The sequence below is a fragment of the Pteropus vampyrus genome, unplaced genomic scaffold, assembly GCF_000151845.1.
Source record: "Pteropus vampyrus isolate Shadow unplaced genomic scaffold, Pvam_2.0 Scaffold27, whole genome shotgun sequence".
NCBI classification, from domain to species: Eukaryota; Metazoa; Chordata; class Mammalia; order Chiroptera; family Pteropodidae; genus Pteropus; species Pteropus vampyrus.
Window position 1 is genome coordinate 3315979 of NW_011888808.1, and position 23388 is coordinate 3339366.

General features: G+C 31.8%; 1 protein-coding gene across 1 annotated transcript in view; it reads right to left on the reverse strand.

Moving 5' to 3' along the window:
- Positions 1-23388, reverse strand: part of CDH12 (cadherin 12) — a 564219-nt gene that overhangs the window by 66139 nt on the left and 474692 nt on the right. Inside the window, exon 5 of the mRNA XM_011356438.2 lies at positions 2414-2533. Coding sequence (XP_011354740.1) covers positions 2414-2533 — 120 coding nt within the window. The remainder of the gene's footprint in view (positions 1-2413; positions 2534-23388) is intronic.

The following is a 23388-nucleotide window of genomic DNA, read 5'->3' on the forward strand; positions in this document are numbered from 1 at the left end:
TCATCCACTCTTTTCCTGTCTAGTGGTCTGAGGTATTGTTAGTATCAAGATTTCTGTCTCCAGTGAAAATCAATGCTTCAAATAATCTATTCCATAGTTTATGCCAGAATTGTTTCACCGTTAGTTCTAAATAATCAGCATTATATAAAAATACAAATATATAATTATAAAAGTCATATTATAATATACATACTCTTCTGTAAAATAATACTTTCTAAAGACATTAGAATTCATCAAAAGCAGATATTACACAAGGAAAGTCAAAGAGAGAGTGTTTTTTGACTCATATAATTGTCTGCCTAGTATTAATTTGACTATCGCAATTATATTTTTCACCCATACATTCTGCTTAAGTTCATCTTTGTATGACTTTATCTTTTTTTTAAGTTAGATATTGGCTCCATCTATAGTTACTTCACAAATGTTAAGTCCTTCATTTTTCTGCTCCCACATTTAATCTGAGTATATAAAATCACCCACGCTGAAGAATTCATCACTGCAACCCAGTAGGTATACTGTTGTACTGAACCTCCCTCTTCATCTGTCTCTACACACCTCCTTTCTCTTTCTTCCATCCCCTCTGTCTCTGAGAAGTGTTTTTTTAGAGGCTGAAGGAATATACGAAACATATATCGTTCATACTTTTAGTCCTGTTAGATCACCCATTATGGTACATTTGGAAAAGATAAATAATTATATTTTAAAAAACCATAATGCTTTCATTTGATAAAAGGATGTGTAATATTTTAGATAACTTCCCTTCTTTATTTCTTTATATATTTGGCCTATTGTCCAAATGTTCTTAATCCCTCTGAAACTTCAAACTATCGTATACTTCATCAGATAACTTTCCCAAACTCTTTTCTCAATAATTTTTCCATATTTACATATATAATTTTTCTACCATTCAACAACAATAACCACAAAACTTCTTTAACACCAATATTGCCAAACACCTTATCTTACATGGCATACGTCTTGAAAATATCTTACATTGTAAGTGCAATTTCTCCCATCGCACATTCACTCTCAGTATTTGACATTCCGGGTTTTGGTCTCTGACCCTATTTCCAAACCAAAAGAGCTTCTCTGTCCTAAAACTTTTTGGATTCTCTTTAGCCCGATGTTCCTTTCTTAAAGGCCTGGTACTGTCCTTGTTACAATCTATTACATTTTTGATTAACAGAAGCGGGTGACCCCCTGCCCTATTCTCTTAACTTTTAGTTGACTCATGATCCCCTATCAGCTTAATGAGAAGGGTAAGAAGTGAGAACAGTGGGTTTAGCTGACAAAAAGTTTGCAGGTTCTCTTTTTCCAATTGACTTCATGTTTCTAGGCAACATTAATACATGGTTAGCTGATTAACCTATAACTACTTGGTATTCCAGATTTCAGCACTTACTTTGAGGAAGTATAAATTTTAAAATATTTAGCTCATTTGAATGTATAGTCTGGAATTAATATCTTTCAAGTCATTGTAGTTCTTTAAAGATATATTTACAAATTTAAAAATAATATCTTATTAGTCCCGTATGTTAACAATTTATTCCATTATTTTAAACTAATGTAATAAAGTATTGAATTCAATATGCAACATATTATAATATACTATATGAGTTGATTAAAAAAAAAACTGTCATTAAGGAGTTTCTACTTTAACTGTAACATGGAACACATACTTTGATCACTGGCATGACAGTCTCCTTAAAAAACTATCCAGTATTCAAATGTAGGTTCTCTCATTTTGTTTAAAAGAGAATGCAAAATCTTCTCACATATCTTCTTGCCCTTTCTATACTTCCCATAGACTTTTATACATTTGGCTTTGAAAGCTGCAATTTAAATGGCTTGACTTAAACATTTGGTTTCAGAAACACAGATCAGAAGAATTAGTGATCTTGATTTGTGAATCCTCTCTTTTCCCCTTCTAGAAGCACAGGTAAATATCAATCCAAATCCATCATCCATAACTCTTGATAAATATAACAATAGAAGCTCCACGACCTTACCACATGTTGATAAGACCCCAAAATGAACATAATTGAACCCAACCAAGAAAACCTGAAATCAAAAGTTATTTTAGCCAAAATAGCTAAAGAAAAAAAAATATATATATATATATACATTATGCCTGAACTTTTAAAAATTTAAAGTAAATCATGCAGAGAATTCTAACTAAAAGATTTGAACTTGACCCATATACATGAAAAAGCTGATATTTACCCAAAGTTCAATGCAAAGGAATTAGTCATGTAGCAGCAAAGTAAGATCCTATCTTCCTTTGCTTAATGTGCAGCACATGAAATCTTTATTGCAGTGTTAGAATAGGCAACTTCCCATGCCAAGATTTAATTGAGGTTTAAATATTTGAAGGGGTGATGATATGTTGTTTCTAATAAAAAAAAAAAATTACCTGTCTTGGGATCAATAGAGAAATAAGGTTGTCCCTGAAGAATGCTGTAAACAACTCTAGCACTGTTTCCATAGGTCGGATCATCTGCATCTGTGGCCTTGACCTGGAGCACATACGCACCTGGAAAATAAGACAATATGACTCTAGCATCTTTATTTTTAAAAAGCTCTAAGTCATGTATTTTATCTGTTGGACTCCATTTTCCTTTGAAATTTGGCATCGTTTCATGATTCTGTGAGTATATGATGTCACTGAGAATAATTTAACCATTATAACCAAAATGTTAGGCAACAGTATAGCTGCTAGTGTGAACGATACATACTTTAAATATCTACTTTAAAAGCTGTGTCCATTTCCAGTAGCTAGATCATTGAAGAGAAAGACATCACGATAATTTTATTGATTTGTACACCAAAGAAGACGAGACACTGCTTACATTAGCTCAGCTGCTTACTACAGATGCTTTAATTTTGTCATTAAGATATAAATAGAAAAGCTAAAAGTTTTAAAGGCTTATTGAACTTTAGAGGGTGTAAGTAATTTGTAATTGCAATTTAAAAATCAACAATTGCATATTAGCATTAAGAAGTCTTTAATTAGGACAGAATATTTGAGAAATTGAGAAACCAAAAATAACTGCAATTATAGATACAGGAGGATCTGTATGCCTTAAGATGGAATTAACCAAAGGATTCATTGACATAGGAAAATATTAAACACAATCCAAATTATCTGTAGCTTTTCTCTCTCTCTCTCTTTTTTTTTTTTTTTTGGACACTTGGTCATATTACTTGTGTAGTAAGAGAGGTTGAATGGAGATTTTTATGTGCATTTTTATCTTACATATTTATAGTCACAGTCTTTCCCTAAGAACTCTTAAGAGAGTATCTCTTTTTAATTTCTTGTTCAATGCTACTACTTTAAGTTGAGAACAAAGTAAAATCAAAATTATTGAACTTGATATAATAAAATAAGTTTGTTGCTGATGAAGGCAGGATACCTCTATTGAGCATAAAGGGAGTGATATGTTCTGCCAAAGATATGCAGTGGACAGAGCACTCTACATCTCTTGGAGGTATTAGAAGGAACTGCTCAGTTTGGGGAATGCAGGATCACTCCTACCCTTTCAGTTACTCATTTAGGCTTTTTTCTTAAGGCAGCACAAAATGAGAACAAACTAAAAATTAAAGGTTTAGTCTGAAAGCTGAAAGTATTCTCTTCACTTCTACTTTTTAAAAATTAAGTAAAGTGTTATAGTGGTGATAAAAGTAAGAAATAATATTTGGTAGACATTCATTGTCAAAAACTGTATCTTAAGATGCTTCGGTAAATTCTAGCTGTATTGACAGATGAACAATATGCTTTATTACAATGCCTTTCTCAAGAAAGAAAACTTCTAGAAGGAACATAGGCATTTTTAAAACATCAAAAATGATAACTGATACTATTCACCATAATTCATCATCACCATTGTCAACATTTACAAAATCATTAATAATTACTTGACCAACAGGCATTGAGGACCTGTATTAAAAATTCACCAAAATTACATTCTCTTTAATGCTATAGAAATGAACAGTTACATAAATAAATTCCTCTCTTCCCTCCCAAATTCCAAGAAGTGATTTTTCCCCCAGAAAAATAACTCACTTGTATCAACATTATCACCTTATCCCACTTGTTATACAGGCAAAGTCTACAAATATTAAATTATGCCTAATATTCTCTATATAAATATTGCTGTGTTTGGCTAGATTAGGTGTTTTTTTTATTATTATTATTATTATCTTTTCTTTCTAAGTTCTTTCTAAATTCTAAAACGAACTTTCGAGAAATACATGGGAAAAATAAGTGGATTAAAGTTAACTTACGGCCTCTATAGAGTATGAGTAATATGAATATTCTATTCACACTCTCTACAATGAGAGTATGGGTTCTGGAGCCCAGACTGGGAAAGTCAGTTTGCTTTCACAATGCAACCACACGTGCCCAGCTAATGCTTGCATCTGGTCATGTATTAAATGTGCTTTATTTATTTGATTTCATTCAGATCAATATTATCAAGGCAGAGGTTGAATTTTAGAAATACTCTAACAGTATCTGAACTTACAATCATAGAATTGAAGCTCAGTGATATTAAAATCATTCTTATTGATACTAAAAACATTCTCATACAAAATGGTAGAGAGGTGGGAGTAAAGCTTAAGCCCTACTAACTCACGATTTCAGCTAAAGTAGGCATTAGTTTGTTGATTCCTTAATTTATTTTTTCAATAAACAGACCATGCACCAGGTACTATTCTCAACATACAATAAAAAACAATATGTCATACAATTATTTACTCTGTCAAGTGTCACATCTAGCAAGACAGTTTTATATTCTATGAAATTTTTGCATTTGGGGTATTACATAAACAATCTTTCCAGAAATACATGAAAAAAAAAAGTGAATTAAAGTTAGTTTATGGCCTCTATAGAGTATTTTTGATATGAAAATGCTATTCATTGAATATTTTCTTTGCTTTTTATCACCCCTGAAACTATCTCAATTGGCTTGGACCCTTAGTCACTCAATTGCAAGGCTGAAAAGGCATCTTGATTGCTTCCTCTTCCAGCTTCATTTTCACACATGAGCATCAGAGTCACTGTCTCATAACAAAAAATTTTATCACGTTACTCTCCTTTATTAAAAAAAATAATAATTAAAATATTTTTATAAAACTCTCTAATGGGTTTCTATTTCTATTAAAAAAAAAAAACTGATCTAAATTCATTGACATGTTATAACTAGCGTGACATGAATGGGTTTCAATGTTCCTCCCAGAGTAGTCTCTGACTGTGCTGTCAGAGAACCCAAGCCGTGACCACTCAGGCTTATTGACTGTTTATTTGAGGCTCTTTCATGCCTCTGTGCTCTTAAACAAGTGATCCTACTCCCTGGAGGGCATTTGCCTCCCACATCTGGAGAAATCCTACTCACCCTTGATGTCCTAGCTCCACAGTCACTTCTGTAAATCCTTGGTTTTCTGACCTAAGCAGAGATAATTTGTCCACTCCTCTGTACTCCCATGAGCCTTAGTACATTTCGATTATTTGAAACTCAATACGTCGTGCATTCTTTTCATGAACTACAGATTTTTTTACAACAGTCCTTCCATATTCATTCTTTATATACATACAGACTAGTATCTGAAATGAAGTAAGTCCCAAATAAATGTTTATCGGTTGAATAATTGTAGCACTCATATATACACACAAAGGACACAAATACTATACACACAATACTCTGGACAGGTGACCTGGCAGCTAATTATGGCCTTTGCATTAATTTGGGAGTTTAACTTGTCTTGACTTTCTAATGTATCTCACTGTTCTGTTAAGAAAGCAGAACCAAAAATGAGTAACATTACATTAAAAAATCCTATAAATGAGACTTATTCACAATATGGAATGCAAACCCAAGGAGAGTTAATATAAATTTCTTTGCTGAATAACATAAAGCTCTTCTCAGGACTGTTTAGCATAAACAGGACAAGAAAGACATTTCACAGGGTATATCACTTTCTTTTGCTTTTGCCTCATGTACATTGCATTATAAACGAGAAATAATACAGTTAGAGTTAGGTATAGGAGGATAAATGCATAGAAATTTCTTTTCAAATAGAATTGAAAATAAATGTACATATTATTACATAAAACAAGACATTAAGCAGCAGAGAAATATAAGGCAGAAAGATTTTCAGAATCAAGACAGTGTGTGTGTGTGTGTGTGTGTGTGTGTGTGTACAGAGGTATGAGATTCCACAAAGGGATTGTATACTATAAGACTGAAGCATGAGGTCTGCTAAAAGCTCATGTTTAATTATAAAGTAAAATTAAGCATAGATGTACAGCAGGTGAGTATAGCCTTTCAAGTTATTGGGTCCTTTAATTCATTTTACATTAGATTTCACTGCATTGCTCATTAACACTTGTATCTTAGCTTCCTTCTGTGGATTCTCTTTCTATATTTGCCTTTAAAAGTAAAAAATTACACCTCTGCCTTTTTTATCTTCGACAAATGCTGTATATAAATAAGGCATTTACATAGATTAACAATACCAAACCCTGGCCCTTCATCAGAAAATCTAATTTAATCTTTCTGAGTGTGCCAAGTATCAGAAATTTTTAAAATCTCAGCAGATAGGTAAGTCTAATAAGTACCCAGAGCTGAGAAGCCTAGTACCATATAGTTAACCTAGAAGATTTCTCAGGAAAGGTTGCATTGCTCATCGCTGTGAAGGCCATATTTATTTCTGGAGCTTTGGTGCCTGGGTTTGAATCCTAGATCAGCCACTAGCCAATTGCATGACTTCAAACTGATTACTTAACCTCTCTGTATTAGATTCCCTATAAACAGAAAAAAAGTAAAAAAAATATTATCTACTTTCAGCAGTATTAAATGAGTTAATATTTATAATGAAACTATGAGAGTGTTCCACATAGTAGGTGTTACTTAAATGTATGCACAATAAAATAAATACGTACATACTTTCTATTCTCCTTTACTACCACCCCATAGGATAACAACTCTCATATGTGTAACACTAGCATGATTCCTGTTAAGTCTCACACCTTAACGTTCATATAGTGATCTTGATTTTACCTCCCAAATGTTATAAAAATGAAATTTGAAATATGTATTTAAAATGTATTAAAATCCAAACAAGTAGACTATGATGATTGGACAACTTTGTTAGAGAACCATGAAAGAAGTTTGCATATTTGTTATATCCATCTGAAATAATCAGAACTTTTACAGCCTAGAAAAGACATGTCATAAAAAATTCTCAGAGCAGAAGTTATGCCCCCCTTAAACTGTATACTTCTAGGATCGAAGCAGCAAATTTGCTTTCTCTCTGCCCCCAGTTCCAAACCTGCTCAGCCCAGCCTCACAGTGTCCCCTGGCACAGCTAATGCTGTGACATCAATTTATGATTTGTTATTCAGTCCAAAGATCCAAAAGTACTCTAATGTTATAAAACTTTCCTCTTAGAGATGTCCTAAATATTTTAGACTATACATATTTATACCTTGTGAGTCAACTGTACTTTGATGGATAAGTGAATCCATTTTTATGAGCATTTTATCTCTCCTTTGTGTGCCAAGAATTCTATACCAGGAACCCAGTACAAATGCTAATGTCTGCTCCCAGTGACACATACTGAACTCAGATATCCAGCAGTAGTACAATGTTGCCTCCTCTGTGCCTAATGACATTTGAAAATTATTTTTATAGGAAACATCATAGAATCATAATCAAATATATGGGTTTGGAATTCATTCACTCAGTGTCCCTAAGCTATAATTCAGTAAGCTCCGCGTATTTTCTGTGCAGCATCATATTCCTAAAGGATAAATAAATCGCTACTTTTGATTCAAATGCTTTTAGCCAAGGTGTAAATGACCGATTAATGTGATTAATTATTTGATTTAATACACACCCTGCACATCTAAAATTATTTGTTTTTACTTGATTGGATGATTTTGTCATGTTAAGGGTTAGAAAGATCTACTGTCGATCTCTCTATTTATGCATCTATCCATCCATGCATCTGGCCTCCATATATCAATATATTGTCTGTCTGTCTATCTATTTCCTCTTCTAGCTATACATCTATCTATCTGCCTCTGCCTTCCTATCTATTTCTCTATCTGTCTATCTAGTTTTAGTGGAAGGAAAAATAAAAGTGTTTGTGTAACCCATGAGTCAGAAGTATTAAATCCTAGAAACAGCTCCGTAATTAAATAGATATATATTTTGCAAATTATTTTAATTTTATAAGGATGATAATGTACTTTTAGTGGATAGTATAGCAATCCCTTCCAAAAATTAATCCTACCTAATCTTTAAAAATGTTCACATGCATACTCATATAGTACTATCTCCTTCACATATCTATATATGTTAGTTTAACTCCTTTAAAGCCATTTTGCTCAAGTCTAAACTAACAAACACAAGCCTCTTTTTTTTTCTAGCTAATAATGATTGATTATGTGACCCATTTCAAATCAATAAAACCAGAGGATATGTTTGCTGAGACCTTTTAGAAATGCTCTTTTTCTTTTTTTTTCCTCTGAATGCTGATATACAAATGTCTGGAGCTGCTTTAGCCACTCTAAAACCTTGAGGAAAATGTGACTAGAGACAGTCACATACGAGAGATGACGAATTTGGAAATCCCAGGAAAAAAATGGAGACTCTTACTCAAACTTGAATGAAACTCAACCACCGAGAATTTTGATGATTTGAGACCATAAATCCCTTTTTGTGTTGAATTTTATACTTTGAGTTGGATTAAGAATTTTGGCAATTCACTTAACTGTTCTAAAATTCTGTTATTTCAAATCCAAAATAGACATATAAATAGTCAGAACCTCATGAAACACATTTATGAGTTAACGCATACAAATTGGTTATAATAACTGGCACACAGGGAGCCCATTTCAAAATGGTTGTTAAAATTTTCAACTTTATAACAAAGGGGTAAAATTTCATTTCTATTAATTGCAGCAATTTATGGTACAAATTGAAACAATACTCAATCATCACTTTAGAAAATAACGTACTCATTACTGTAGATTAATCATCCGGTTACAGGATTTTGAATATATCCAAATCATTCAGCGTTGTGCCATGAATCACTAAATGCAATCTGAACTCTTTCAAGACTGATATTCAACTGTTTTTTTTCATTCAAAAGTTAAACTCCTCAGATTCTGCAAACCTCCCCATGGAAATTTATTTACTGTCTAACAAAAATTAGAGTGCTGGCAATTAATTGTTGGGTAACAACTCTGAGCATCTCATAAAAGAATGGAAAAAAAAAACCTATATATATATATATATATATATATATATATATATATATTCCACAAAAGTTTTGCAAAATATAAATTAAGCAATGTACATAAACCTCCTTCTGATAAACCTCCTTCTGGTTTCTTCCATTCTCTCCTGCTCCCCGGCCACTTCCTATAATCGAGTCTACTGCTGGGGTACTACAGACAAACCTACTCATTGTTATACTTGCACAGAGTATTTCCATCAGGTTCTTCTTATTATTGAAAGCTTGCTTCCCATGAGCCTAGTACTTCCCACTGGCATATTTTTGCCCTGTAACTGCATTCCTTCAGCTTTCCAATACTGCTTCTGATTCCCTCATCTTTCATGCCAAGAGTAAGAAGTGCTCATGTTTACTTGTCTTCTTTGGAGGCATGTAGTTGGTTGAAACAAATCACTTTTATTAAGTTTCCTCTGACTATGATTTATTCCTCCAACATCATTTATTCTCAGCTCCCCACTTTCTTCTGCAATCACAATTTCTTAGTCTTCATTACAGATCCCTTTTCCTCTCTCTGAACTTTCAAAGTTCACACACCTCAACTTTTGTCTCTCACTCTATATGTCTAATTCTACAATATCACTCATATTTGTCCCTCGGTGCTAGTGGCTGGACCATCTGTTATATTTTGCAATTGCTTAAATAATAAAACTACCAGTTAACTAGACTAAGATACACCTGATTTCTTGGTTACACTCTAGACTCCTTTTTATCACTTATTGTTTACAGCTAGTTCAGTCTCCATCATTGACTAAACATTAATAAAATATGTTTGCTCTCTTTATTCCATCACTACTTTTCCTCAAAATTTTATTATATCTCACCTGCATTATAGCATTATAAAATTCAATAATTTTCCTGTTGCCTGTTATAACCATCTACCACTCACCCTGTATATTTAAAGCCACACTGGTGTTTCAAAAATGTAAATTTGCTTTTGTACTCAGCACTATCTCTAATGCTCTTTTTGAATCTGCCTCTAACTATATTTCCTCTAACTATATTTCATCCCTTTGCCTCACTTCCTGTCTACTTTATGCTGCTTCAATAGAACATTACCTTCCCAAGACATAGTGTTACTTCATGTCCTCCTCTTTGTAGATTCTGTTGTGGATATCGGAAATATTCTCCTTCACTCAGGTGAACTTCAGATCAAATTAAAGATTGGCCTCAATATCTTCTCTTCCAGAAACTCATTTCCATATGCACACAAAGCATCTTGTTTGGCATTAATTATGTTTCTACTAGGCAGTAAACATAATATACAGAGTGAAGACTGCTTACAGTTCTTTGGGGGATCCCAGGACCTATGGTGGAATTTGGTAAATAATAGGTACTCAATACATGTCTCTTGAATAAGTAAATTTTTAAAAAATGAGTTTGGATTAGAACATATTTCTCCGATTAACTAATGTTAGAAGCTTATGATGAAGCCTTTATGATAACTCTTGACTCAGGGAAAAGACTCAATGTCCCCTCTTGTCAACAGATATGACAATGATGGTGCTTTGCTGTCTGTTCCAAAAATCAAAGGACAGGCTTCAACTCAAAAGTGTCTTGAGAACAATTAATGCTAGTAGCAAAAGAACTCAATAAATCAATTACTAGCATATCATTTGGTAATCCTGATACATTGAGCCCTGCTAAGTCTGCAGAAGATTATACAGTTCTTTTCTCAGTTTTAAGGAAGAAAATAAACTTTTGTAAAATCAAGGACCATACTGAGGTCATTATGGAAAAGTCATTATAATAAAGTCTAGACCTTGTCATATCAGTTCTCATTACGTGGAACCAAGTGACCTTGAATATTATTTATTTTGCAGACCCAGAGACACAATGGTGCCATGTGACATTGCAATATTTACAAAAGTGCTCACAAGTCCACATGCATAATGACAGAAAGCAGGAATAGCTTTGATGTAGCAATAGCTGCAGCCATTATTGTTTAAATAATCTCAGCTAATAGAGAAATGTGTATTATTTGCATATAAGTACTGTGATTTAATATTAAGGTTTTGTTCCTTTTTTTTGCTGTAGTTAAATGCTGCAGTGATTTAGGCTGAGGTTTGGTTTCAATAATTGTTACAGAAATATAAGACTTGAAAACCTACTTGTTGCTAGATGCATTGTAATCCAATTTATCGGGCCAGAAATGTGCTGTAGCTAAACAAAATTCAAACTTTGCTAGATTTCATAAACTTTCTAATCCAAATTCTCTCAATGAATAAATGAATGACAATAGTTAAGCAAAATAATCTGATCTCAGTTTCTTTATCTCTAAAATGGGAGGTTTAGAATAAACATCTTTAGACTCCACTATACAAACATATGCTTTGATTTTAGACCAGAGAGCCTAATTAAGTTGACAGTTGATTAAATTAAATTTTGATGGATTTATCAATTGCATTTCACTTCATATATATTTTACCAAATTTTCACTTCACATGTTTCTATCTTGTGAAAACAACCTAAGATTTGAATTTGAAGGAGTTATCTTTCTTATGGTGATGTACAGTTTCACTTACAAAAATACTTTAAAAGTAGAACGTGAGTTTTAAAAATCATCAAAAAAGAAAAGTAGCATAAACATTATTATTACTTTATAGGATAATAATCTGTTTATTAACCACTTTGAACTTTTCAGAGTAACACATAAAAAGAAAGATAAAAACCATTATATCACTAACCTATAATATTAATGCATACTACACGAAACAAACTTAACCTAATTAAGCTACACAATATATACCGACAAATTGGAAGCATTCCTGTTTCTTAAAACAATAAAACTTACATAAACACTACTTTAAAATGCATTTTTTATGACAAAAATAGAATTAGCTATGCCATTATTTACAAATAGAAGCTATATCTCTTAAATAGTTTATAATTTTATTATTTATCATGAAGCTTCTCCCATGACACTGAGACTATTCATTTTCGGTATTTTGGTAAATATATCATTACATGGAATTTTTCATATGTAGTATTTTTAAAAAGCTTTTAAGTTGTAAGCCAACCATAAAATATAGTGCAGATTAAGAGATAAAAAAGGGATTAAACGTCTAAGTGAGAGTGAGTTATAGCTAGATGGGGTTACCCATGAATTTATTTTATGACCCAGCTGAAGAGACAGACAAGAGACCAAATGCAAAATGGGCAGGCAGCAAGAGACGACGCTCCAGGAGCACAAGGGAATTCAGAATATTAAAGTCATGAATTCGATTCATATTTGATTTAAAAGGTAGATTGAAAACTCGGTGAAGGGCAATTTTGCCTGGTACAATTACAAATTACCGGTTAGTGGTATTAAAAAAAAAAAGAAGTTGTGGAAGATAAATTTCAGGAAAAGATTTGATGTCCTTGCTTGTAAAGATTTAGCAGCTGGCCAGAAGACCATGTGGCAAACCAGAACACTTAATGCATGCCTATGCTCAGATTCATTTCCAAGTTCTCCTCTTATTCCTTTACAGCACTGAACCTGGAGCCACATTCAGCAGAAATTTCCATAGCTTTAAAGTTTCGGACAGCAGTTTGCCTTTCCTTAAATCTTACCAAACTGAGAAGTTAAAGACTAAAGCAAAGTTGTGTTTCCTGCTGCTGTGGTTTTCCTTATTGTTTCGACTATAGATTCTGATGGTTTCCTTCCACTAGATTTGGGCCCAGGAATAAGTAGGCTTCCTTCTAGTCTGTGATTGTAGGGCACAAAGGTAGTACTTGCCTGTCGATGGGGATCATTCTCCCACGGGATTGCTCTACATATATTGTTTTTGGTATTTTTTTTCCCTTGTGATGTTTCCTTATTGACAGGCACCCAATCTCTGTAAAGTCTAAGTCTTAAAAAAACAGGGTCCTGGTGAACCCCATCTCTTAGGATTTTCCATCTGAGAGAGAAAGCTTCAGTGTCTTGCAGCTTCCATTCCTTAGTTCTGAAGAGAGAGATTTTGCACTGAGGTGCAGACTTGAGTCTTCCATAATTTCCAGAATAAAGAAATGTAGGAATTCCAACCTACATATCTAGTGACGGATTCTAAAGACATATTTTTTTTTCCCCCAGATACCCTTGGGAATAAAAATAAAGTCCATAGTTTTGTTTTGTTTTGTTTTTAATAGGACATTAATTAATTTACCGTTGTTGTGGCAGCTAACACTACACTATACACTGAAACTATAAGAATAAAAAAGAAGCAAAACAAAAACAAAAGAGATCTCTGTCCTTAAAAAAGAGTATTCAAAGAACTTGTTTATGTTCTTTATCTTGTAAAACACAGACAATTATTCTCATCTGCAGCTCTTACTTTTTTCCTAAAAAATGATTGGAGTATAATTAATATGTATGAAATTACTGCAATGTGTCAAGTATTACACAAAACATTTTATAGGTATTATTTCATATAGAATGAATATTATTTCATATAGAATGCATATAGATGGTTTCAAAGAATGCTTGAAATCACCCTATCTTCAATAATTAGATTATTATGAATGCTAAATTACACTTCGTAAACTGTGGAGCTGGCAGAAACTCAAACAGTCACAACAGAGCTTTTGCCTGAAGCCACTGCTCAGTACCACCTCAAGGGGACACAGAAGTGCTTTTGAAAGAGATTTAGCTGTTCCATTTTGTTCAGCCATACTTGGTACAAAGTATTTTTGTTTCTTTTTTTTTTTTTTTTGGTAACTTAGATTGAACTTTTAGTAATATATGACTTATTTTAATGTTTTGCACCTTTATAAATATTTTGAAATTGGGATGTAGGATGCCTCCAGCTTTTTTCTTTTTTCTCAAGTTTTAGCTCTTATAAATTTTTTGTGGTTTCATATGAATTTTAGGTTTATTTCTTCTATTTCTCTAAAAAATGCCTTTGGGATTTTGATAGGGATTACATTGAATCTGTAGACTGCTTTGAGTAGTATGGACATTTTAATAATATTAAGTCGTCTAATCCATGAACATGGAATTTTTTTTTATTTATATGCATCATTTAAAATTTCTTTCAACACTGTTTTATAGTTTTCAATGTACAAGTCTTTGATCACCTTTGTTAAGTTTATTACTTAAGTATTTTATTGTTTTTGATGTTATTCTAAATGGAATCTTTTTGTAATTTCTTTTTTTGGATAGTTTGTTGTTAGTGATAGAAATAAAACTGATTTTTCTATGTCGATTTTATATTCTGTAATTTTACAGAATATTGAATTTCTTTATTAATTCTAACAGTTTGATGGGGTTTCTTTAGGGTTTTCTGCCTATGAGATCATGTCATCTACAAGCAGAAATATTTGTACTTCTTTCTTTCAGCTTTAGATGCCTTTATTTCTTTTAGGTGCCTATTTTCTCTGGCTAGGACTATGAGTACTATATTGGTACGAGTGAGTATCCTTGTTTTCTTCCTGATCTTATAAGAAAAGCTTGTAATTTTTATCATTGAGTATTATGTTAGTTATGGACTTTTAAATATGGTCTTTATTATATTGAAGTTAATTCCTATATCAAAGTTTTTAGCCTTAAAGAATCTTGAATTTTGTCAAATCCTTTTTTTTTTTTTTTTGCATCTATCGATATGGTTATGTAAATTTACCCTTTATTCTGTTAATGTGGTGTATCACATTAATTGATTTGTATATGTTGAAACATCCTTGCATCCTAAAGCTAAATATATAGACCACCGGGACAGAAGAGAGAGCCCAGATAAATCCATGCATAATAGGGTCAACTAGCCTTTGACAGGTGAGGCAAGAATACACAATGGGAAAAGAATAATCTCTTTAACAAATTGTGTTTGGAAAACTGGATATCCACTGCAAAAGAATAAAATAGGACTGTTGTTTTATCCCATAGATAAAAATCAGCTCAAAATAGATTAGAGATTTAAATGCAAGCCCTGAAGCTATAAAACTTCTAGAAGAAAACATAGAGGAAAGCTTCATGACATTGATTGAGGCAATGATTTGTTGGATATGACACCAAATGCACAAGCAACAAAAACAAAAACTGACAAATATATAAAGCTAAAGAGCTTCTGCACAGCAAAGGAAACAATCAATGAATCAAAAAGCATCCTACAGAATAGAAAAAAATATTTGCAGTTCATATACCTGATAATAAGTTGTTATCCAAAATATGTAAGAAACTCCTACAACTCAAAAGCAAAAAAAAAAAAACACAAACAATTCAATTAAAAAAAAAAAATGAGGAATAGCTTGAATAGACATCTCTCCAAAGAATATATACAAACAATCCAAACAGTCAACAGTTAGATGAAATGATGCTCAATATCACTAATCATCAGAGAAATATAGATCAGAACAAAAATTGAGATATCACTTCACATTGGTTAGAACACTATAAAAAGAGAGAGAGAGAGAGAGAGAGAGAGAGAGAAACAAGTCCAGCCAAGAATATGGAGGAACTGGAATGCTTGTACACTGTTGATGGAGATGGAAATGTCGAAGCTGTTATAGAAAACAATATTGGGATTTCTCAAAAATTAAAAAAAAATAGAACTACCATATGATTAAGCAATCTCAATTCTGGGTATTCATCAAAAAGAATTGAAATCAGATTCCCAAACGGACATCCACGCTCCCAAGTTCATTGCAGCATTATTGACAATAGACAAGATATGAAAACAACCTAAATGCCTATCAGCGGATGAAATATGGATAAAGAAAATGTGGTGTATATATACAATGGAATATTATTTAGACTTAAAAAAAGACAAGAATTATGCCATATGCAATACCATGGGTGACCCTGGAGGACATTATGCTAAGCAAAAAAGCCTGTCACAGACAAATACTGCATGATTCCATTTACATGAGGTATTTAAAATAGACACAAAAACAGAGAGTAGAATATGTTTTCCAAGGGCTGGGGAAAGGAGAAAGTGGTGTGCCTCTGTTTAATGTGTGTAAAGTTTTGGTTTATGCACGATGAACAAATTCTAGAGATCTGCTGTACAATTTTGTGCCTATAGTTAATAGTACTATGCTGTGCACTTAAAAAATGTAAGAGGACCGATCTTATGCATGTTAAATACTCTTTCCACAATAAAAAAATATTATACTACTCACTCTTTAATTCAAGTAGTAAAATAGTCTATTTTGCTAAACTTAGTATTATTTTTAAGTTTCAGTTTGTCTGATACTAAATAATTAATGGATTTGCAAATACATATAATAAAAAATTTCAAATTAACTGCATACTTAGAAAGTACATAAGAAATTTTCAAAGTAGCTACACACATTTAAGATCGAAGAGAAGTAATGTATACTGAGGCTTGGGTCTTTTTCTTCTAATCTTATTATTTAAAAATGTAGCACCATGTTAGACTATATTTTCACATCCCAGAAGAGTGAGGAATATTGGTCTTATATCTAAGCTCTGGTTGTCGATGTACTTTGATACTTCATGATTTATTGATTTGGAAATTCAAGATACATATTTTCACACTGATGTTCATAGCAGCATTATTCATGGTGGCCAGGACATGGAAGCAACCGAAGTGTCCTATGATAGATGATTGGCTAAAGAAGCTGTGGTACATATATACAATGGAATATTACTCAGCCATTAAAAGAGATGAAATACTGCCATTTGTGACAACATGGATGGACCTCAAGACTATCATGCTAAGTGAAATAAGCCTGACAGAAGTTGAAGATCACATGATATCACTTACGTGGGATATAAACTCAAAAGCAACGAATGAACAGGACAAACAAACAGAGAGAGACTCATGGACATGGACAATAGACTAGTGGTTACCAGAGGGAAGGAGAGAGGAGGGAGGTAGATGAGATAAAGGGAGTCAAATATGTGGTGTCAGAAAGAAATTTAACTATAGGAGGTGAACACACAGTGTAAATATATATATATGCCTTACTGTTAAGGAGTACAACTGAAACTTATTGGATTTTGTTAACCAATGTCACCATAAAAAATAAATTAATCAATTAAAAAAGAAGAAAAGCAAAAATAAAAAAAGATGCATAATGTGTCTTACTAAACTGAAAATAGATTATGAAGCAATATTTATAAAATTATGTCAAACAATATTGCCAATATTTAATTAAGAAGCAATGTCCAGGTTTCAGCATTACGTTTTTGGCACCAGACAGTTATTACCAGTGGATTTGTTTGTTCATTCCATAATAAATTAGGCACCAATGCATCATGCCGACTCTCCCATTACTAGAAATCATATTTTTTTTTCAGAATTTATTCTTATGCCAAGATATTTGTAATATATATGTAATTTTCTTTACTGAGGGAAACTCACACAGACACATACAAAGATAATGTGAAGCGATTGTGGAAATTAACAAAAAGATTTATTATTGTTACTTTATCAATATTTTCAATCGAATCCTTAATCAGGAATACACAAGCTACTTGAACCAGAAACAGACTGGCTGTATTGCACTCACATTTTGGCAGGTGTCTATGTATTTCTACTACTACTACATTGAATTGCTAACCTTTTTATAGTACTATAATAGACAATATTCTAAGTTTTCATTTTTTAAAATAACATTCACCTAGTTTTGGCAACTACTCTATAAGGTAATAACTTATTATAATAGGCTCTGTTCTAAGCACTTCCCATTTATTAATAAATTAAATCCTCACAACACTATGAGAAAGATGCTATCATCTCCTTTTTATAGTTGATGAAACTAAGGCAATGAGGCTTTAGGTCATTTGCCCAAGGTCAAATAACTATAGAACTAATTTATGATTCAGCTGGTCCGATTCCTCAGCTACTGCACTTAATCACTGTGACATAGCCTGTTAGTTTACATAAAATGATTATATGCAGTTTGAATTGGGTAGCTGGTAGTATAGCTTTTAGTTTCATAATGTTTCACTCTTCCAATAAAAGATTCATACAATCTCACTGTATTGGTCAAACGCAATTGTAGATGGCTAACTTGAACCAAATACTTGGATAATATAATTTTATATTTCACCGTTCTGAATTAGAGATACACCTCAATATGTCTTGCATATTGATTAATATATGTACAGTGCAAATGTATTTTCGTTTACCAAAGAAAAACTTCCTAAGGCTAAAAGCAACAATCCTTAGCTCATTTATTACATTTATTTATAAATATATTTGGATTTTATAGAGTTTTAATTACCTTATTTCTTTATGCTCTATTTGCCTTTACTATATCATCAGTGCTTTTCAAACATTCCAGATGCTCATTAATATCGGTATGTTATTAAATCCCTATTTTCTTAAGTAGTTCCTCCCCTTGGTCTTCCATCCATCTGCCTTCCTTCACTGCTTTGCTGATAGATACTTCTAATCTCTCCATGTCATGTTAACTCTTTCTTGGTGTAATTTATTGTTTTTTGATGAAAGAGATCCAAGTATAATTTCTAAAAGTATATTAGGAATGTATATTGTATGTGTACTTGCTTGAATTTTTCCTTGGATTAAATTTAATCATTTGGATGAATCATTCTTGGTTGGAAATTGTCGTATTTTACAACATAAAACACATTGCTTTATTGACTCTTAGCATTCATCATGACTCCATGTTGCTCTTGAGAAATCTTATGTTGTTCTGATTCTCTATTTAAAATATTTATTTTACTTGTTGGTTCTTTTTTGTTTTGATCTTTTAAAAAAACATTTTGGTGTGTGTTTCTTTTCTCTTCTCTTAAATTTTGTAAAATTCTCTTCATCTTTGGCATATTTAAAATGAAGTTTATCTTTCATTTTCATTCATTATCCAGTGAGCTAACTGGGTAAAAAATTTCAAACTATAGCAAGCATTTGCAGATTTGTGAATGTCTTATATATATTCATTTTATAATAATCTAATTTTTATTGCCTCGGACTTCTTCTGGAACTGTTATTCTTAGATTCTCTTGGATGATGATATCTCTTATGCTTTTATCATGTTAAAAAACTGACACTTTATTCTATCACCTTGGAAATGTCTCATTTATCTTAAATGTGTCTTCAAATATTACATAATAGGCACTTAATCTCTAATTGTTCATTTTCCTAATATCTCCTCTTTTATTATAGATAGTATTATAACTGAATTTCTGTAGATATTGGGGAAAGTGAGACATCTTATTGATCTCATTACCAACTAATAACTCTTGTTCAAGATCATTATTTTTTTCTCTTTCATGTTTTTTATATTGTTATTTTCCTCTAATGTATAATGATCTTTAGTTTTTGGCTCATCTGTTAAGATGGAACAGTAAAATCATTTTGAGAACTCTTTGTATGTGGTGAGAATTTATTTATTTAGGGCAGTCTTCTCATCAATGTGCTATGGACCAGTGGTGGTCTGTGAAGGTGTTACTGGTTTGGCAAGAGTTTGTTTCTGCTCATGAAGTAGCAAGCCAGTACTGTGGCCACCAAAACTACAGAATCAACAGCTTCTGGTCAATATCCTACAGAGTTCTATGCAAATTTTCTTATTATCTATATGAGTCGTGATATGATAATATCAATGCTTATGTCATCGAATACGATATGAAAAGGTGTAAAAGATCTAATTTAGAATTTTCATACATTGTACTGATTTGAATTGATTAATTGTATTTTTTATTTTTTGCTAAACTTGAAAATATCTGAGAAGTCTATTTGTGTATCCACTGTTTTCTTCTTTAACTTCTTACCTTAGAATTTCTCCCTGATAATAATTCTTTGAATCTCCTTAATTTGCTCATTCATTTACCCCTACTGAGTGTTATTTTTAGACACTATATGGTATAATGGATAAAATATTTAAATACAATGTTTATGATTATGTAATAGAGATGAAAAAATAAATATGATAAATTTAATATTACGAGGCAGTAGCTGAAGAAGAAACTCATTCCATTGTGATAGGCCAGCTCAGATTTCTCCACTCTAAATTGTATATCTTACTTAGAGCTTAAGCAATGATTATTAATAATAAATTTAAGCAAATTGAGATTGCTCTATTCATAATATATTGCAACCTGCTTTTTAAAATTTAACAATATCGAGTGATAATATTTCAATTTTTAAATATTAGATGACATACTTTTAATAAATACACAATATTTCATCAAAAGAATTATTACACTATTTTTTTAAAGCCAATCTGTTATTAATGGTCATCTATTTTATGCTTTCACCATTATAAACAAGAAGACAATGCATATCCTTGCATGTACAAATAGGTGTATATTAGAGAATTAATTTATTTCTAAATAAGTACCCAGTATTCAAAACAGAAAAGTATATGTGATTATATATTTCTGATAGAAAAATACATATTTTAAGATGCTACTCTAATATTTTTAATTAGGAAAATAAAAGATAAACATACCTCATTGTGCATAACATTTTTATAATTTAACTCAAACAGTTTTTCAATAAATTAAAGAGAAAAAATCCCAGAATTTTCTAAAAATTGGAAATGGATCATTAAAAAATTTATGGTCTTAACTTCTGAACAACAACAACAACAACAACAAATATATATATATAAAGGAAATTTTTCTTTTAAATATTATTTTAATCTAAGAAAACAGAGATTTGGTCTCCAGCTCACTGCAGAGGAATATTGCAATGGCGATCGGGGAGCCCACTGGTCTCTGAACATATTCCCCTTCCTGTCACTACCGATTTTCGCAAAGCAGTAGTTGCCTGAGCCCGTAAAGAGACAAGCCGGAATTGCCTTTGTGGGGCTTATCTTTTGAAAGAAAAATATTAGCAGTAATATGCTCTGAAGCTAGATTTCTGAAGCTGCTATTACAGATGTGAAACACAATATTTTACCTAAAGAAGCCTCTTCCTACTCTATATATTCACATGTGTGCAGACTCGATAACAAACGTCATCAATTTCTACAATGCTGCTCAAAATGAGGAAGGCACATTCTCTTGCTCTCTTGCTTTCCAGACATCACAAAAAATATATATGTGAGTTTTTTTTTCTGTTTTCTCTTTCTCTCTGCTGTAGGAAGTAATCATATCCATAAAAGCAATACTACAGTTTCTCAATACAAATGACGAATGGCTGCCTTGGCCTAAAACACGTCTTGCGCTAACATCAGAGGCCAGAGCTGCTTTTCTTAGTATATCAGTTACCCTGCACTGGCCAGGTTTGACTTTTATTGCCTACAGAATGAGGTAAAGTATCAGATGTAGTCTAAGACACTTCCTTTTATAATATAAACTATATTTAACCAACAAAATTTAAATCTCAAAGCTTCATTCTATGTTTCAAGAAATACAGGAAGCAGGTTTAAATAATTGGCACTTAACTGAATTAATTCCAGAAATAATGTCTTAATTTTCCTTTTGCCAAATTAAGTAAACTCTCACACTTATATGTATCTGTGTGTGTGTCTTACGTGTGTTTCTAATTCAAATCTAAACTACTACAATAATTAAGATATATTTTTCTCCCTCATCTTCCATCCTGGGCGCATCATCCAGCACAGCATCCACCACAAATATTTAATGGTTGCTTGAATGATGGAATAACTTTATAATGAATGAAACTCTTGAATAAATGTATAAAGTCAGTTATTTAGTATGATAGTTAATAGAAAATAAGAAGAATAAAGTGAACTGCAGTCTTTCAGATTATTATTTATTTAAGAAAGGATTTCAATGGGTATATTTCTAATGTGCTTTTACTATTCTAACTTACATTGGGCTTCAAACTCAGTGGAGAGAAATAAAAAATAATTATGTGGTTTACATTTGTTCATTTGTATTTGCATGTTAATGAATGTACACATGTTCCACACCCATGAAAGCACAATTTTAGAAATAGTGACCCTACATGTATAGGTTTGGCAGTAGAATGTACATAAAGTATAAGAATGTTTTGTGATTCCCTATGTATTTGAAAAGTAGAACAGCTCAATAAATTTCCTTTTTTTAAAGTTCAACAAAAATGCAAAGATATGATCAAGTTAAGCTTATAAAGTAAATGCAAGTAACATTATTTAGAGGAAAAAAGTAAAAAAAAATTAATTTAAGTAATTTTTAAATCTATTATAGTTCTATATTGAAGAAACATAACAAAATAAGTAAACAACTTGAGAGTGAAAAAAATCTGACTTTTTGAAAGCGGCTTACCTGTTGTAAATGTAATCTAAATGATATAAACATCATTATGTCTTCATCGAATGTAGACTAAGAATCCAGGAAGTGATGATATAAAGTTCAAAAGTTATGACATGTCAATATATGTAAAAAAACTTTCCCAAAAAATTACTAACCACCCATATGCTGAGTTGCTTAGATATGTCATCATTTCAGTGCATAGTTCTGTACTTAACATTCTTCCATTCATTTTAGGGTCAAGATAACATTTAAGATAAAATAGCATTTGTAAAAGATTAAGGGTTCTGAAAGATGCATCCTTAGGTATTTGATACTATATTCAGGTATCTTTCATACATTTAAAATTAAATTAACAATTATGAAATTTTTAGGCCCAGCCCTATTTTTGGAAGATACTACAAGAAACATTAACATTGAACCCTTCATAGACTCAGACTTTTTTGAGCTAGAAGTCACTTAAGATAAAATTTCTGTTTAACTCTTTTATTTTTTGGAATAAGGAAAACAGCCAAAGAATGCATTGAACTATATCTCAAGTGGTCTATTACTATCATATTTGGGAGAAGAAAGAAAATCCTTTCTTTCTCAAGTCAGTGCTCTTTTCTCTGCCCAATATTGAAGAATATCTTTGCTCCATCAACATTTCTTACATAGGCACACTCTGAGGGCAAGTGAATAATGTGGCTAGTGGGGTAAAGAGAATTATAGTTAGTAGATGTTTGTCTCCTTTTCTGTGACTTTTTTTTCATAATAAATAACACTCTGCAAAGCCTCCCCACACACTAGACAATAATCAGAAGTCAATTCTGGATTACGTTATCTATATTTGGATGTGGCCAAAGTAGCTGAATTTATCTCTATGTGAGAAAGTAAAGATTTTCTTCAAGAGAATCAATATTCTATAATTACAGATTCTATTTTTACTTAATTCTCTTTGCTAAATATACTTTATTATTTGAAAATAAGAATAGAGTGGCTGGATCAAATCAAAACTTTAAAGG